The sequence below is a fragment of the Sebastes umbrosus genome, chromosome 5 (assembly GCF_015220745.1).
Source record: "Sebastes umbrosus isolate fSebUmb1 chromosome 5, fSebUmb1.pri, whole genome shotgun sequence".
In the NCBI taxonomy this organism is placed as follows: Eukaryota; Metazoa; Chordata; class Actinopteri; order Perciformes; family Sebastidae; genus Sebastes; species Sebastes umbrosus.
The window spans coordinates 827,465-845,479 of record NC_051273.1 but is presented as its reverse complement, the minus strand read 5'-3'; the positions used below and the strand labels follow the sequence as shown (position 1 = coordinate 845,479).

Below are 18,015 nucleotides of genomic sequence, written 5' to 3'. Positions count from 1 at the left end.
CAGTAACACGCTGACAGGAGTGACATTTGCTTTGTGGGAAAGTTCAGAAAACTGGGTCAGAACTGCCTTTTGAGATGAGCCAGATGTGTTTTTTATATTTATTATCTAGAGAAAAAGAAATCAGTGTTATTTATTCATTTATTTTTGACTGCAGCTGCTCTCGGTATGACATCGATAGACATCACCTTTAAATAGTTTATTTATTTCCAATTATGATTTTTATTGTTTCCTTCACAGACATCAAAAGAGGCAGTCCAATGTATTTTACAGATGAATATTAACAAAAATATAAATAGATACATAAATAAATATGATTAGGCAAAATAAAATTAGATAAAAAAATGCATCAATAAATAAATAAATAAATGAGCAAATAAAGACTAAAACACAAACATAGCAGGTATAAAGAAGCACCAGGGACAAAAAATAAAAATAGTTAAAGCTACATTAATGTTAAAAATGAAAAGATACACTAAAATAAACAACAGTAGTAATGCTGTATACAATATACAATATACACATGCAAATATATATAAATATAAAAATAATAATAATATTAATAATAATAATAATAATAATAATAATAATAATATTAATATTAATAATAATAATAATAATAATAATAATAATAGTAATAATAATAATAATAATAATAATACATGTATACAGTATATATATATACACAATTAGGCTAAATAAAATTAGATTAAAAAATAAATATATTAAAATATAAAAATGCATAAATAAATAAGCAAATACAGACTAAGACACAAACGTAGCAGGTATAGATAAGCACCAGGGACAATAAAATAAAATTATAATTGTAAAAGCTACATTAATGTTAAAAATTTAAAATACACCAAAAGAAACTACAGTAGTAATGCTATATACAGTATACACATACAAATATCTATATACAATACAAATACAATACAAATACAAATCTAATACACACGTGTATGTATACATATATACGTTATACGTTTGTTAGCGTAGATCTCCATGGTATCCTATAGATGATGAAGGATAGACGTTCTCTAATGAGTCTGTTGCTCCTCAGTAGAAGATACTTTTCTCCATCCTCTTTAATACAAGGTCAGGATCTGTTCCCATCAGGAAGCAGCTCAGTTTTAATCCTGAATATCCTCCGTGGACGCTGAAGGAGGGCGAATGTTTTTGTCCTTCAGGTACAGTAGCACTCAGACCTGGAGACAACAGAGGCGTCAGGCCGGCTCATGAATGTTAAGTGTGAGTTGGACAAGGGCAGGCCCTCCAAATGAAAACAGCTTCTCTGAGAACAGCTTAGCGGCTCTGACACGTCCTACTATTACCCCCCCCACGGGGTTAAGACGCTATATTAGCATTAAAGACTGTAATTCTATATCATACAGAACACTACCCCGTCTAGTGCTGCTACTCATAACGGACATGTCAGCATTCAACCGCTCTGTTATGATGTTTCTTGATGCTTTGACAGGAAGTGATGTCAGAAGTGTATTAACTAACATTGACTCGTTGTCTCTGTGTGTTTAGGCTTACCAGTTATCCAGAGGAAGAGTGTGGCCGATGATCATCATCCTCTGTCTCATCGCCGCCATCCTCTCTGCTTTTCTGGACAATGTGACCACGATGATGCTTTTCACCCCCGTCACCATCAGGTAGCCATTTCAACCTCCCATCCATCCATAATCAATACCTCCCATCCATCCATAATCAATACCTCCCATCCATCCATAATCAATACCTCCAATCGGTTCATTCGGCCCGAATTGGCGTCGCATACTCAACCAACGAGTGATGGACTTACTGACGTATTTTATATCGTAGAACAAAGCGTTTAAATGTCTCCAGCTTGTGGTGACCGCAGACCTGATTACAGACGTCTAACTAAAGACCCGTTGACTTCCAGACGACGGAACAGGAAGTGCTAAACTGGTTTCTGGGTTTTAGGACTCGTTCCTGCAGCGCTCTTTTAGCGACGTTGCACTTTGAACTGAAAATTCACGAAGAAAAAAGAAAAACTCCTGGATGAATTCATGGAGACGTTAAATAAACATCCTCCATCTCTGAGCTCCATCTCACTACGACTTTATATCACGTTTAGCATTAGCTCATGCGTTAGCCGCAGCCGCCATGATGGCAGTGGTGGTCCTTCCTTCCTCAGCTTGGTTCTCTATTGGCTATCGTTCTTCAAAAACCAAGATTGCGACGGCAAAAAACCAAGATGGCGACGGCCAAAAATAAAAAACCAAGATGGCGACAGTCAAAAGCCGAGATGGAGACGGCCAAAATGCCGAACTTGAGGAATCGGGGCTTTGCTGAGGATTGTCGGGGGGGGGGGGGGGGATCGGGGGAATCGGGCCTAATGTCAGCTGGATTCTGGTGTAGTGTGTCGTTAGCTTTGGACAAAGCCAGTTACTCATTAGTATAGTAGGGTTCATTATTTAAATAGATCCGTTGATAGATCACAACTTCCTCTCTAAAATATCTCCGGTAAACACACATTACATTACATTACCCTCCTAAAACCAGATCTACTACACAGAAGATACCATTTACTGTAGAGTCTAACAAACCAACAGCTGTATGTGAGCCGCCCACCTCCGCCCACCTCCGCCCTCCTCTGCCCTCCTCCGTCCTCCCTCATTGTTCGGGTCTCTATTTTCAGTCTGAACCGTTATTATGTTCTCAAAATTGCTTTTGCTGCCTGATGGTCAAAATATAGATGATATTTGACTGAAACGATAGAAATAACAGATCCGGGCTAAGCGGTGCTCTGCTTTGCCACCAGGCCAGCCGGCTGGATGTTAAAGGACCAGTGCTTTTTTTTATCTCCCAATATCCTTTTTTATATTCCTGTATTTATGTCTCCCACTCGTTGCAATCTAATCGGGGCTAAAAGGCTTTTCTGTCTCTCATCTGATTTCGCAGGTTGTGTGAGGTGCTTAATCTAGACCCCAGACATGTCCTGATTGCAGAAGTAATCTTCACCAACATCGGAGGGGCCGCCACAGCTGTCGGAGATCCACCCAATGTGATTATCGTATCAAATCAGGACCTGCGCAAAGAGGTGGGCACTTTCACGGCTCTGTGATGTCCTGTAACAGATCAGCTCGCTGTAATCTGACACATGAACCTCAGTAGAGCAAACAGAACGCTCCTCGTGACGTGTGTGTGTGACAGAATAATAATAATGAGATGATGATGACGATGATGATGAAGGGGAAATTGCTGTTTGAGCTGTACAGATTGTACAGTTCTGACGGGCGAATGACAAACAGAGGAACGCGTCATCGGAAACGGATTCACGTCACTGCTCGCCCTTTATTTATCTCTCTAGTGACGATCATTATTCTAGAGGACGGTGGTTTGAGATATTAGTTAGAGTCATGGAGCTGAATCACATTGGAGTTTTGTTGTGGAGATTCTGAAACAGTTTTAAGACACTACCATGATCAGAAGATGAACCATAAGTAGTAACACTAGTTTTCCTCCGACGTCGGTCACATTCCTGTTTTGCCAGACGGGCTTCACCAGATATAACTTTGTTTTTTTTTGTGCTTCTGTTGAGTTTGTTTTGGAGTCTGAGTTGTGGTGGCGGCTGGTTGTTTGTTAGCGTTAGTGGACTTCATTTCTAACCGAACGTTAGCTCTGGTTGCACGCTGTTAGCCCTGTATGCAGAGCTTACAGGAAAACACTAACATGTATAATGTAAATAATATATTACTATTTATTATTACACGGCTGTGTTGAATACTCGATTCTGATTGGGCAATCACGGCGTTCTGCGGTCTGTAATTTCTGTATAACAGACCGTTGCTATGTATAACAGACAGTTGCTATGTATAACAGACTGTTGCTACGTATAACTGACCGTTGCTATGAATAACAGACCGTTGCTATGTATAACAGACCGTTGCTGTGTATAACAGACCGTTGCTGTGTATAACAGACCATTGCTGTGTATAACAGACCGTTGCTATGTATAACAGACCGTTGCTATTTATAACAGGCCGTTGCTGTGTATAACAGACCGTTGCTACGTATAACAGACCGTTGCTACGTATAACAGACAGTTGCTACGTATAGCAGACCGTTGCTATGTATAGCAGACCGCTGCTATGTATAACAGCCCGTTGCTATGTATAACAGACCGTTGCTATGTATAACAGACCGTTGCTATGTATAACAGCCCGTTGCTATGTATAACAGACCGTTGCTATGGGCGCAGTTCTGATGTCGGACTCTGGCGGACCGTTTTTGTGTGAAAATATAGATTTCTTCAGTAAGTAGCCGTGTAATAAGCGTGATAATGTACAGCTAGCAGGTCATTGTTGTGAAAGAATCCCCTTCAGGGTGATGAGAGACCTCTCCGCTTCGCAGCATCGTCCTGTCAATGACCGGCTGGCTGTACATTATCCCTTACTTAATTTATTTAAAGAGCGCTTTTCAAGATACTCAAAGACACAACAAGTTAGATAAAAGATCCTGTGTTGGGTAGTCATGCACTTACCTACTGTATCCCTGAAGCTGAGAGTTTACAGGCAGTCGTGTAGTTTTTATAAAGCCTTCATGTTCCTCCTATAAGCTCTGTTATTCATGATCTAATGTCGGCTTCACAGTGCGGACACATCTACAGTACAGTACAGAACATACAGACATCATTTCATTGGTATGCACTCACTGTGAGTAAATCTAATCATCTGCTGGGTTGAACATGTGTTATCTCTGCTCAGCACGATCTCTCCATGTATCTACAGTATATACTATGGTGAGTTATTGTGACCCTTATTGTAGCGGCACCGAAACCAATTTCTCTTTTTGCTGCTGCCGTCATAAATCAGGCGAATTAAAACTGTCAAAACAGAAACACAGCTTCCTGTTTCTCTGTGTTACAGTACATACTGTTGCTCTGTAGACAAACGTTTATAAGATTAATGTATATACTTCATACAGTTCATACAGTCATTAGAAGAAAGAGTCCCCTCTTCTAGCACATTGGATTATTTCTGTGGAGTAACACCTTCCTGACTCTCGTCCTCTTTAAGTGGCTTGCTGGGGAACACTGGAGAGCTTTTCTTTGGGATTAGTGTCTGATTAAACCTGAAGGAGACGGCGTCACCGACCCAGTAAAGTGTGAAAGCATGGAACTGAATGCACGCTCTTTTCTTCTGGGGGATTTTCCCCGGTATACAATTTATTTTGGCAGCTCACTGAAGTGTAATTGCCCCTTCCTAAACAAATTGTATATATATATATATGTATATATATATACATATGCACACACCGTTTGAACCGGGAAAAGACATTTGGTTTAGCTCTATTGCCGTCCGGGTGGAAACAGTCAGGCTTTTACACGCTGCTCAGTTCCAGTCAACCATATTTGCTTCATGTGAGTCTATGTGGAGGTAGAAGGAAGTTACCGCTTTTATTGTGGTAGTCTGAGTAACGTGACGTCATATCCGTTCCGTATCCGTCAACCAAAACAAACCTCAGAAAGTATAAACCGTCGGAGGGTCGTCGTGGATACGACCTGCACCCTCACATGTTAAATCCAGCGTGGTAAACACTACACATCCAGTAAAGGATGGAAACACTTTGGGTTTCACACATTGACAGGAAAAGCAGAGCTAGACAGAGCAGAGCTAAAGCTGCATGCTAACTCTGTCACGGACAGGAAACGTTATGGTATGGCGGTAACGCTCTCGTCTCCGTGGTCAAATGGGCCGACGCTACGACTGTAGAGCACCCAGATACTGACATTAATGTTCTCTGCATTGAAACGTCCCCGATGGAGCTGACCATGGATGGATAAAGAGAACGTGTATACACCATCAAGTGGCATTGCTGTGACACATCGTACCTGTATTTATTCGTCTGCCTGATTGACACATAACGTTGGCCGTGATATTTTGGAGAAGCATTTAGAGTCGATTTGTCCAGATTGTGACTGACGTGATGTCAGTAAACAGCGTGTTTGTGAGTTAATCAGCCTGTCGCCGTCTGAAAACTGCACTGACTTGTAGGCTCCTCTCCTAACCTTCCCTCTTCTTGTACTCAGAGGGGCGTAACGCTGCTGCATCACTAGAAGACATGACATTTTCCCAGCTGCTTGATGTGGCATCTGTTCGCTGCCTGTGACATTTTAGCCTTTGCGGGTGCAGCAGTATGTGGTCTCCCTTTCGGTATACAGTCTGCTGCTACCGCACCGAGCTCCCGCGGCCCGCCGTCCAGTTTGTCTTGGCTCGGTTTCCCCCGGTGACAGAGTCATGTCTGGCCTCTGATAACAACAGCTTGTGTGTGCATGCGTGGTTTTGCTCGGCCGTTTGTTTGCACGCTCGCTTGTTTGTGTGAAGGGGATATCCGGGAGAAATCCGGAGATAGAAAGAATGGCACAGCTGTGAGGTGTTTGGGTGCCCCCCCGTCAGAGTGTCCTTGTATTTGATTTGTTGCAGAGCAAGGTAGCATGGCGCATACAAAACCTCTACCTCCCTTTGGTATCATTTCATTGAGGGACACTCTGGTTGCCAGATGGATCTCCTCCAGCCGGTCAGAAGAGGCGTTGACATTGGCTGTGAGATATGGACACCGCAGGGTCACAGTTTATGGCTGAAAACAGAGATACATGACAGCAGCAAGCACAGATACAGGACTTCCACATTACAGTTTACAACCAAAGCAGCAATGGTGAGAGGTTTTATTTACAGACTTGTATGAGCAAGTATCCTCGACTCAGGAGGCCGTCCTGAGTAGGTCGAAAGATTTCATGGAAATAAAAGTCTTTGTATAGCATGTCGAAAAATTTAATTTTTTTAATTATTTTTTTATGGCATACTATATACTATGACTTTTTATGATTTTTTTGTGACATAATATATTCTCTGACTTTTTTAATTTTTTTATTGCATACTATATACTCTGACTTTTTATGATTTTTTTATCGTATCGTATCGAGATCGTGAACCCAATATCGTGTATCGTATCATATCGTATCGTGAGCTGAGTGAATCGTCACCCCTACCCTCCAACATTTTATACTTTCTGAGGTTTGTTTTGGTTGACGGATACGGAACGGATATGACGTCACGTTACTCAGACTACCACAATAAAAGCGGTAACTGCCTTCTACCTCCACATAGACTCACATGAAGCAAATATAGATTCTGGCATTAAAACATCTATTTCAAAATCGTGAAAATCGTGATACATAGGTTGAATGTTTTCCCTTTGCAAATAATTCCAAAGGCATTACTTGGCTGTGCTGAGTTTCAGCAGAGTGTGTGAATCATCAGAACACCGACGGAAGGAAAAGTTGCTTTAAAAGTACAAAAGGCGACGTGTTGTCAAGACCAGTCGACAAAACGGAGTCAGATTGCCCCTCGCCGCCTGCGATCACATCATTTAGTCCCACTTCATTGTGTCAGGAAGAACACAGTTACCATGGCAACTGACAATTTGTAGTGCCAAAGTAGGTAGGTAGGTAAGGGGACGACCGGCACCGTGTTGATCTATGAATGAGACGGACTACTTCTGTTTTATCCTGCAGCAACATCACACAGCTGCATCGCTCCTCTGCTGCTCCTCCACCGCCACGCTGGAACACTCAGACTCTATTAATGCATTCACTGTAGCTGTTCCTGCACATCATTATCACACCTGGGTTATTATTATTATATATTATTATTATCACACCGACAAGATTAGTGCGTCTCATGCAGCGGTGCAGCAGCTGCAGTGTTTGAGCACAACAGATAACAGAGTCTCCAGTTCACCGTCCGGGAGCGTTACTGTAGCAGCCACGGTGCTGCGTGTAGCGTCGCCGACATGCAGCCACTTGACCAGTAACTCTCCACCGCACATTTACTGTAGTTTAGTTTAGCAGGTTGTCCGATGTGTGTCGGCCTGGCGTAACGATACTCTGTTGCCCGGCGTAACGGTACTCTGACGTCCGGCGTGGCCCGGCTAACGATACTCTGTCGCCCGGCGTAACGGTACTCTGACGTCCGGCGTGGCCCGGCTAACGATACTCTGTCGCCCGGCGTAACCATACTATGTCGCCCGGCGTAGCCCGGCGTAACGATACTCTGTCGCCCGGCGTGATGATACTCTGTCACCCGGCGTAACGATACTCTGTTGCCCGACGTAACCATACTCTGTCGCCCGGCGTAGCCCGGCGTAACGATACTCTGTCGCCCGGCGTGATGATACTCTGTTGCCCGACGTAACGATACTCTGTCGCCCGACGTAACGATACTCTGTCGCCCTGCGTGATGATACTCTGTTGCCCGGCGTAACGATACTCTGTCGCCCGACGTAACGATACTCTGTCGCCCTGCGTGATGATACTCTGTTGCCCGGCGTAACGATACTCTGTCGCCCGACATAACGATACTCTGTCGCCCTGCGTGATGATACTCTGTCGCCCGACGTAACGATACTCTGTCGCCCGGCGTGATGATACTCTGTTGCCCGACGTAACGATACTCTGTCGCCCGACGTAACGATACTCTGTCGCCCTGCGTGATGATACTCTGTCGCCCGACGTAACGATACTCTGTCGCCCGACGTAACGATACTCTGTCGCCCGGCGTGATGATACTCTGTCGCCCGACGTAACGATACTCTGTCGCCCGACGTAACGATACTCTGTCGCCCTGCGTGATGATACTCTGTCGCCCGACGTAACGATACTCTGTCGCCCGACGTAACGATACTCTGTCGCCCTGCGTGATGATACTCTGTCGCCCGACGTAACGATACTCTGTCGCCCGACGTAACGATACTCTGTCGCCCGACGTAACGATACTCTGTCGCCCGGCGTGATGATACTCTGTCGCCCGACGTAACGATACTCTGTCGCCCGACGTAACGATACTCTGTCGCCCGACGTAACGATACTCTGTCGCCCTGCGTGATGATACTCTGTCGCCCGGCGTAACCCAGCGTAACGATACTCTGTCGCCCGGCGTAAAGATACTCTGTCGCCCGGCGTAACGATACTCTGTTGCCCGGCGTAGCGATACTCTGTCGCCCGGCGTAACGATACTCTGTCGCCCGGCGTAACCACAGCGATTGACCGACAGACCGTGTGTGTGTGTGTTGGCGGTGAGTGTGAGGTTGTCGGTAGCGTTCTAGCTATATATATATATATATATATATATATATATATATATGGCTATAGTGTAAACGTAGGTGTAGTAGTGTGTGTACAGTTTATTTGTTGCGTTAGAAAGTGACGCCAAGGGGTCCTGACAAAGTGACGTGTTGGATATACGTATATCGTATAAGACAAGACATACCTTACCCTTAAAACGTATATATAACAGAGGTAAAGACAAGACCAGACAGAAAATAAAACAAGAATAACATTTGGGCAACATTGTCCTAGAAAATGCACAAAGTCACTTCAGTTTAAGAGGTTCTTTAAAGCAGCACACAGATGGTCACCGGCAAAATGGCTCTTTGCCATTTATTTTATTTTATTTATTTATTTATTTATTTATTTATTTATCTGTGCCGTTTATATTTGTCATTTGCTGGTTCATCCTGCTGCATGTTTCCCTCCTCTCCTTTAATCTGAGGCTGTTGCTGCAGCTTGTAAACTGTGAATCCTGTAGAGGTCACTATGAACCACTTTCTGAGTATCTCTAGTTGAATTCTTCACTCTGTGCAAGAATACGAAATAAAGACGGTCTGAATCACTCGCAGCATCTTAACAGCTGTAAATTAGAGGCTTTAGAAATGATATCTCATTTAGGTGACGTCATACAAACGAGGATGTATCTGATTTAAAATAATGTTCTCTGTGCTGCTGTTTCTTACTCATGCAGGAAATAAGATTTAGTGTGTACTGTGGAGCTTGTTGGACATGAAAAAACCTCAAGGATACAATCATCTCCTCCCTTTTGTGTGCAATAATCAAATCCTTTGCTTTTCATTTTTCACGTCATTTCCTCAGGCTAATCTTTATGGAGGACGCAACCTGCCAAAATCTAAAATAAATGAATAAATAAAAAAATAATAATAATAAAATAATAATAATAAAATATAATACTAAAAAGAAATAAAATATAGTCATGCACCCTGACCCCATGATGACACACGTTGAGTGACCGTCCCCTTGATTTGCATAATGAGGCAGAAATGCATAAAGAAATGTAAAAATAATATAATATAGAAATAAATAAGTTTGGGGGAATAAATAAGGGGTGAAATGCAAAGAGAAAATTGTCCATAAATAATAAATAATAAATGCATAAATAAATAAAAGGGAATATTAAACAGAAGAGTAAATAAATTAATAAGGGAAATAATACAAAGATAAATAAATAAAAAGCAAATTAAACAGCAATATTAATTTATGTCACATTTTATCAATTCATTAATGGCTACATTTATTTTTAATATTATTTTTGCGACATTTAATGACATATTTATTTATTTAATCAAGTCATTTATTTATTTATTCATTTACTTTTTTATTTTGGCAGGTTCCGTCCTCCATAGCTCTCAAATATAAATGTGCATTGCTTATAATGCCACTTAATATAAAGTCACCGTATGCACCTGAACACCTCTATTCTTTGCCAAACGTACAGAACTATAATTATTTGAATAACTGTGTTAATAGATTTTCTCACCAGTTGATTTCACCTAATCCGATGCACTAATGCTCATATCTGAATGACATGTCGGAGCTCTCTGTGTTGTCTAACACGTTGTTATTCTCTGTCTTAAAGGGGATTGATTTTGCCAGTTTCACCGGCTACATGTTCCTGGGAATATGCCTCGTCCTCCTCACCTCGTTTCCTTTCCTGCGGCTGCTCTACTGGAACAAAAAACTCTACAACAAAGAGTCCATTGAAATCGTCGGTGAGTTGAGATGAAGGGAGTCATCATGTTGTCACGGCGCTGAAATGTGAATTATATAATTGTTCTGGATGTGGCACAATCTGAAATCAATTAGCGTTTGATTATTAGTATGAAGTGTATTAACCCCCCTAAAGAAGGTCTTTACTACAGCACGCCCACGCTGCTGCCACTCACCTTCCCAGGTGACGCAGTGACCTCATACAGACTTCATTAACTCTGCGTTACGGCCTCGACCCTCTAACGCCCACACATGATGTAGAGTGCCCTTTAACCTGAAGACTTTCCTTCCTCTGCATCAGCTAATTTAAACAGTATTACATTCACATCGTCCTCATCAGGTGACCCTGTCGTCTCAGATAAAACACGTCTGGATTATGGCGTCCTGATTAATACAAAGGAATAGATAGATAGATAGATAATAGATGTTTATAAGCAGCTACATTTATGATTTTTAAGCCTCAAACTTTATATTAACTAGTTGCTTACATATTTACTCTTATCAACATGGGAGTGGACAAATGTGCTGCTTTATGCAAATGTATGTATATATTTATTATTGTAAATCAATTAATAACACAAAACAATGACAGATATTGTCCAGAAACCCTCACAGGTACTGCATTTAGCATAAAGATTTAGCATGTCCGAAAAAAAGTCCAAAAAATGTCAGAAAAATGTCCGGCAATTCTATAAAAAAAAGTTTTAAAAAAGTCCAAAATATGTCGGAAAAAATTATGACAAATATCCAACAAATGTCCGACAACTGTCAGAAAAAGAAAGTTTAAAAAAATGTCCGAAAAAAGTCTGAAAAATATCAGAAAAATCAGCTCCAATCATAACATGTCAAAGTGCAGCCCAACAGGCAACAACAGCTGTCAGTGTGTCAGTGTGCTGACTTGACTGTGACTTGCCCCAAACTGCATGTGATTATCATAAAGTGGGCATGTCTGTAAAGGGGAGACTCGTGGGTACCCATAGAACCCATTTACATTCACTGATCTGGAGGTCAGAGGTCAAGGGACCCCTTTGAACATGGACATGACAGTTTTTCCTCTCCAACATTTAGCGTAAGTTTGGAGCGTTATTTAACCTCCTTCATGACCAGCTAGTCTGACATGGTTGGTACTGATGGATTCATCAGGTTTACTAGTTTCATATGATACCATTATCTTCACTCTGGCTTTAAAACTGAGCCGCTACAACCTAAAAATCACAAGTTGCGTTAATGCGTTAAAGAAATTAGTGGCGTTAAAATGAATTTCCGTTAACCTCTGGTATTCTTGTGGTACAACTACCTTATAAGGCTTAACTGAGCAATGCATATAAACAACTTCCTATCAATAAGCAGTAATTAGGAGGTTATTGAGGAGAAACTCTTAGTTAAGGGTCTAGTAATGTAGAATATATTTCCGCAGAATAAGGCATTAATAAGTGATTTATAACGACTAATAAAGAGCTACTAATATGCATGCTAATAAGCAGGTGAATATGTACCATGATATTAAGTGTTACCCTACTGAGTTGAATTAAAGCTCTCAGGTTAAGTTCAGCATCATCTACTGGGGGAACACTTCCACCTTCTGCCTGTTTCAGCAGCTCGGCACCCTCCAGAGTCTGATGAGTCACCCAGAGTCCCAGAGAGACGCCACGTGGCTCGTCTCAGAAAACCCCTTTTCACTCTGACGTTCAGCTGCTGGCTTTGACCGGCCGGAGAGCAGCGCGTCACTCCTGCTCTCACCGGCTTTATCTAATAGATCCACTTCTTTTAATATATCTCATTCATTATCCATTAACAGAAGACTGTCCAGACCTCGTCCAGAGGTAGATCATTTAATAAGAATAAAAACCACGGGGGTGTGTCCTCCCTCCTACAATCTATTCGCCGCTGCTGTACGTCTTTGCACACGACCCCCCGGGGACGGAGATAATAGGCAAAGTAATAAAACAGACATATCTGCGTGAAATTGTTTTGCAATTCTAACCAGAACCACGGCCGACTCTTATCAGTGTTTACCCGACAGCAGTACAGTGAGAGAACCCCCAGCAGGGGATCATTAAAACAGAGACCACCGGGCTCCCCGGCCCGCCACCACGCCGCTCGCATTCAAGAGCGACTGTTAGGAGGCGTATTGTCCCACTGAGCCCCCAGGTGGGTTGGAGGAAGCCACCGCCGATCACTACGAGCGAGCGTTCAACGCGGGGCCTTATAGCCCATCTATCTGTAACCCCCCCTGTGGAGCTGCTGCCGCTCACCCCGGCCTACCGGAGAGCGTGCAGCTCAATCAGCTCAATCAGCTCCCGCCTCCCGGATCCTAATTCTGCAGATTCGCTCACAGGAATGTTTTTTTTTTTTCCTGTTGCCAGTTAGATCCTATTAAGGTCACCTAGCAACCTTCCTGAAAAAGGATGTCACCTACTGATATCTACACAGGCGTCCAGCTCCCATTGGCTGATCCTGAGCTGGTCAATGTGCCCGTCGCCGTGCTGCATTAGTCCCTCTATGGGGGCTCGCAGCATATTGACCAGAAACATGCTTATATCCTCTCAGCTGTAGCTATTACCGACCGAACCCCCCCCACACACTGTCCTGCTGCTGCTGCTGCAGTGAGCTCCACCGCTGTGATGTTTAACAGGAACTAAACAGGTGTCTTCTTCTCTCCTTCCCGCTCCTCCAGAACTGAAGCATGAGATCCTGGTGTGGCGGCAGACAGCTCAGCGCATTAACCCCGCCAGCCGAGAGGAGACGGCTGTGAAATGCCTCCTGATGCAGAAAGTCCTGAACCTGGAGAGTCTGCTCCGCAAGATGATGAAAACCTTCCAGAGGTGAAACCAAAACAGAAAATAGAGCTGTCACTGTTGCTTTTATCGCTGAAACACAGAAACACATTTTCTCTTCCTCTACTTTTTTTTGCTTTTTCATGAAGCAATCCTTGTTTTTTATTATCTGCTTATAGTCCGACACACGGGGAAGACATTATAGGTGCATATTCAACCCTGTCTCCTACAAAAATGACCTTCCCATACTACTAAACTGCGCTCTCAGGGCATCAAATACACACCCTCGGCGTCTGATACCGACGCACAACGCACCCTTTAGCACCTGTATGAGATGCACCGGGCAAAGTACACTGTAAACCCATGTGCGTCATTATTAATCGCTCAGAAAGTAGGCCAGGGAGTGTGATGACGTAGTTTAAAGAGAGGAAAAAGCACACACATGGCGGGCGGAGGGCGGGGAGGTGGATGGGTCCAACAACACCGGGCTTTCATCCAGGAGACCGCTGTTCGTCTCCTGTGTTCACAACATTCACTTTCATTTTCACTTTACGTAGTCATGTTAAGCCCAACCATGTTGTTTTTTGTTGCCTAATCCTAAGCAAGTGTTTTAGTTTGAATCCTCAACGTTAACCCCGTGTTTACTGCGAACCTAAAGTGGCGCCGAGGGGTCTGACAAAGCGTCAGTATGTGACGAAGTGAGATGACAACGTGCTGTGATGCATCCTTTGTTACGTTTAGAGGGACGTATTTTCTCCCGGATAACGGTTGTAGTATTAAACACGTGGTTAATGTTGTCAAACACAACAAAACCAGAATGGCACTCGGAGAGCGCAGACCTCCGCCGACGCGAAAATTTAAAAACAGATCCCTTTTTTTTCTTTACTTTTTTCAGACATTTTATTTTTTACTTTTTTCCGGAAGTTTTTCAGACTTTTTTGTACATTTTTTCTGACTTTTTTTTATGTTCATACATGTATTTTGGGCTTATGCTAGAACATATTTAAATTTCTTGTCATTTTTCTGACTTTTTTTTTTTTTTTCGGACATTTAAAAAAAAAAAAAAAAATTCTTTTCTTTTTTCTAAACTTTTTTCAGACACATTTTTTTAAAACGTTTTTTTTTTTTTTTTTTTTACATTTTTCAGACTTTATTTTTCTTTACTTTTTTCAGACATTTTTTTTTTACCTTTTTTGGACATTTTTCAGACTTCTTTTTTTTTCCTTTGCTCCCAGCTGGCGGTACCGTGAGGTGGTTGGCTTGTTATTAACGCGGTGTGTTTCCGTGTAACGTATCGGCGGATGCCTCTCTCATTCAGCAGCCTTGTTATGTCAGTAGAACGTTACACTACGTTGTCTTTGTTCTTTCTCACCGCGGACGGACAGCAGCTCCACACATCCACACACGTATCTCTCTGCTCTCAGAAGGAGGAAGGAGGCGGGGTCACGCATCATCAACGCGTCATCAGTCACACTGCGCACCATTTATATATAAACAATATATACCATGTATATATAAAATAAACCAACAAACCAACAAACCAACACCCTTGGCCTTGGCGGAGGTTATGTTTTGTTATGTTGGCGGAGGTGAGGTTAGGTTAGGTTTAGTAAACACATCACGGTTTGGCTTAAAATAAAAATGTTTGTTACATTATTTACATTAATTAAAATAAGTGAATGCTGAGTTTTGGTTTCAGGAGAAGAGGAGAAACGTCAGTGAGAGTCATTTTTAGGAGACCAGGCTGAATGTTTTATGTGAATGAGACAAAGAATTCAGTATTTTTTATAATATTGTTGATGACTTTGTATGAATCCTCATTAATGCGCATTTAGTTGAGTTTATTTGAGATTATTTTATTGTTTAAAACACAACTTATTTATTTAGTTTTTGGGTTAAAAAGTCCAGGACTAGTTTTTTTTTTTGTCCTCTTGTCCAACATGTTTTCCAGACTGTCACAGCAGTTATTGATTTGTTATTTTCTTACCTAACAAAAGCACATTAATTATGTATTCATAAACAGCTGGTAGAGGCACCATTCTCTAGAATATAACTAATGTTCTAAAACTCTATTTAAGAGAGTGATTAGTCTGTAATTAAATGTTTTAACACTAATTAATATGAGATTAAAACTGTGTCCGACAGAGAAATCTCTCAAGAGGACAAGAACTGGGAGCAAAACATCCAGGAGCTGCAGAAGAAGGTGAGTTTTAATCCTCTGTGACTGTGACGGTGCTGCGTCCGTGATGCTATCTCAATAATGAAGCTTTGAAGCTTCACTAGAGACAAATAGCATCAGCTGTATGATAAAAGCTTTTCCCTCCTTCAGACACAACGTGTTTATGTTCTCCTCCACAGCACAGAATCACCGACAAGGTGCTGCTGGTGAAGTGCGTGTCCGTCCTCGGCGTGGTGATCTTCATGTTCTTCCTCAACTCCTTCGTTCCCAGCATTCATCTGGAGCTCGGTAAGTGCGGCGCTCTGGTTTTAACAGGCTGGGCGGTTTTAGCTTCTGTCATGTAATTATGAAACACAGCTTCCTGTCGCTGCATGTTGTGAGATGAGGCCAAATAACCGGCTGACTAGAGAATACAACCAACAAATTACAGAGCTGCATTTAGACGCATCACTTTACATCTATTCATGTTTCAAGATGGGATGAAGAATGTTCCAGCAAAACTACAGTATGCACATTTGTATCGGAGCTGTTTTGCGAGTACGAGTACATGAACACAGTATCGGACCCGATACCCGATACTGGTATCGTATCGGTGCATCCCGAGTCACACGACTTGACGTCACCACCAATAAGCTTCCAACTTGTAATTTGTTTTTGCGCTCTTACCTCTTCTACAAAAGCCTTTCCTCTTAGCGTGACATCCAGTGTAAATCTACAAGTTGGAAAGTTTGAGTTAGAATACTTTATAAGAGCGCGAGTCATTTTTATTTAACCTTTATTTAACCAGGAGTAAAAAACTCATTGAGATTAAAAATCTCAAAAATAAAAGCCCCTCGTCTACAGACCGACCTCCAGAGAGCTCCACGCTGTCGTATTTGCCGAGTTGAGAGTGAGAAGGAGTTGTTTGTGCGCGTTAGTAAATGTGGACATGTGTGTGAGGTTGAGGTTATATCTCGTCTGACTGTGATGTCTCTGGTGTGACGACCTCAACGGCGTCTCATTAATGCTAACACTATCCCTAAATGACGATGGCCGCTCGCCGCCACCCTGCCGCCGAGGCCTCCGTCACCAAACATGCTCCGTTAATTACAGCCGCTGCTCAGGTCGTCTCTCGGTGACACTTATTAAATGGGAATGACCCCGCGGCAGCGTGTCGGCCGTCCCCGCGGAGGACAGACGCCCGTCCAAACACGCCGCTCATTGATGCACGCAAGGTCGCGGTTGGGGTCGACAACTGCGGCGAGCGCCGTCTATTCATTCACATGTGTTTTAAAAACTGAGCCTCATTAAAAGTTCATTAACTCCAAACGGTAAGATTTAATAACAGTCTGATTATTGTCTGGTCTGATCCCTCTCATGTGTTCGTGGTTATCTGATCCCTCTCGTGTGTCCGTGGTTATCTGTGAGCTACAGCTTCGGTCTAGATAGTAAAGAGATTCAATAGTAATAATAATTCAATAATATATTCTCTTCCTTTGGTTAAATTCTAACATTTAAATTACTTTGAATCTCTGGTATGGAGGACAGAAACTGCCAAAATAATAATAATATATATTTTTTTTTATTAATAAATAAATGACTTGGTAGATAAATGAATATGTCATTAAATGTAGCAAAAATAATTAGTGTAGCTATTAATTAATTATTAAAATATTACATAGATTGATATTTCTGTTCTCTTCTTTAATATTTCATCTTCGTATTAATTCACTTATTTATTTAGTCTTCTGTTTAATTTCTACTTTTATTCATATTTTTTTATTTATTTAATATTTATTTACATTTAAGTGTGTGTATTTATTTATGTATTTATGCATTTATTCATTTATTTCCTAATTTCTATTTTTATTTAAATACATTTTAAAATATATTTATTTATTTATTGCTTTTATTTTTTATTTATTCATTTATTTTCTTAATACTCTTGACTTACTATTTTTGCATTACTTTTTATTTATTTAATATTTATTTTATTATTTAAGTATTTATTCATTTATTTATGCAGGATTTTCCTTTTGCATTCATCCCCTTATTTATTCCCCATAACTTATTTATTTCTGTATTCTTTTCTTTTTATATTTCTTTATGCATTTCTGCCTCATTATGCAAATGAGAAATGCAAATGTCACCCAACGCGTGTCGTCACGGGGTCAGAGTGCATGACTATATTCTATTTATTTTTTATATTA

At 41.6% G+C, this 18,015-nt stretch overlaps 1 protein-coding gene across 1 annotated transcript in view; it reads left to right on the top strand.

Moving 5' to 3' along the window:
• oca2 (oculocutaneous albinism II) overlaps nt 1-18,015 on the top strand; it is a 56,086-nt gene that overhangs the window by 15,396 nt on the left and 22,675 nt on the right. Inside the window, exons 12-17 of the mRNA XM_037771058.1 lie at nt 1,534-1,658; nt 2,932-3,070; nt 10,740-10,872; nt 13,548-13,695; nt 15,793-15,850; nt 16,006-16,114. Of these exons, the coding sequence (XP_037626986.1) occupies nt 1,534-1,658; nt 2,932-3,070; nt 10,740-10,872; nt 13,548-13,695; nt 15,793-15,850; nt 16,006-16,114 (712 nt within the window). The remainder of the gene's footprint in view (nt 1-1,533; nt 1,659-2,931; nt 3,071-10,739; nt 10,873-13,547; nt 13,696-15,792; nt 15,851-16,005; nt 16,115-18,015) is intronic.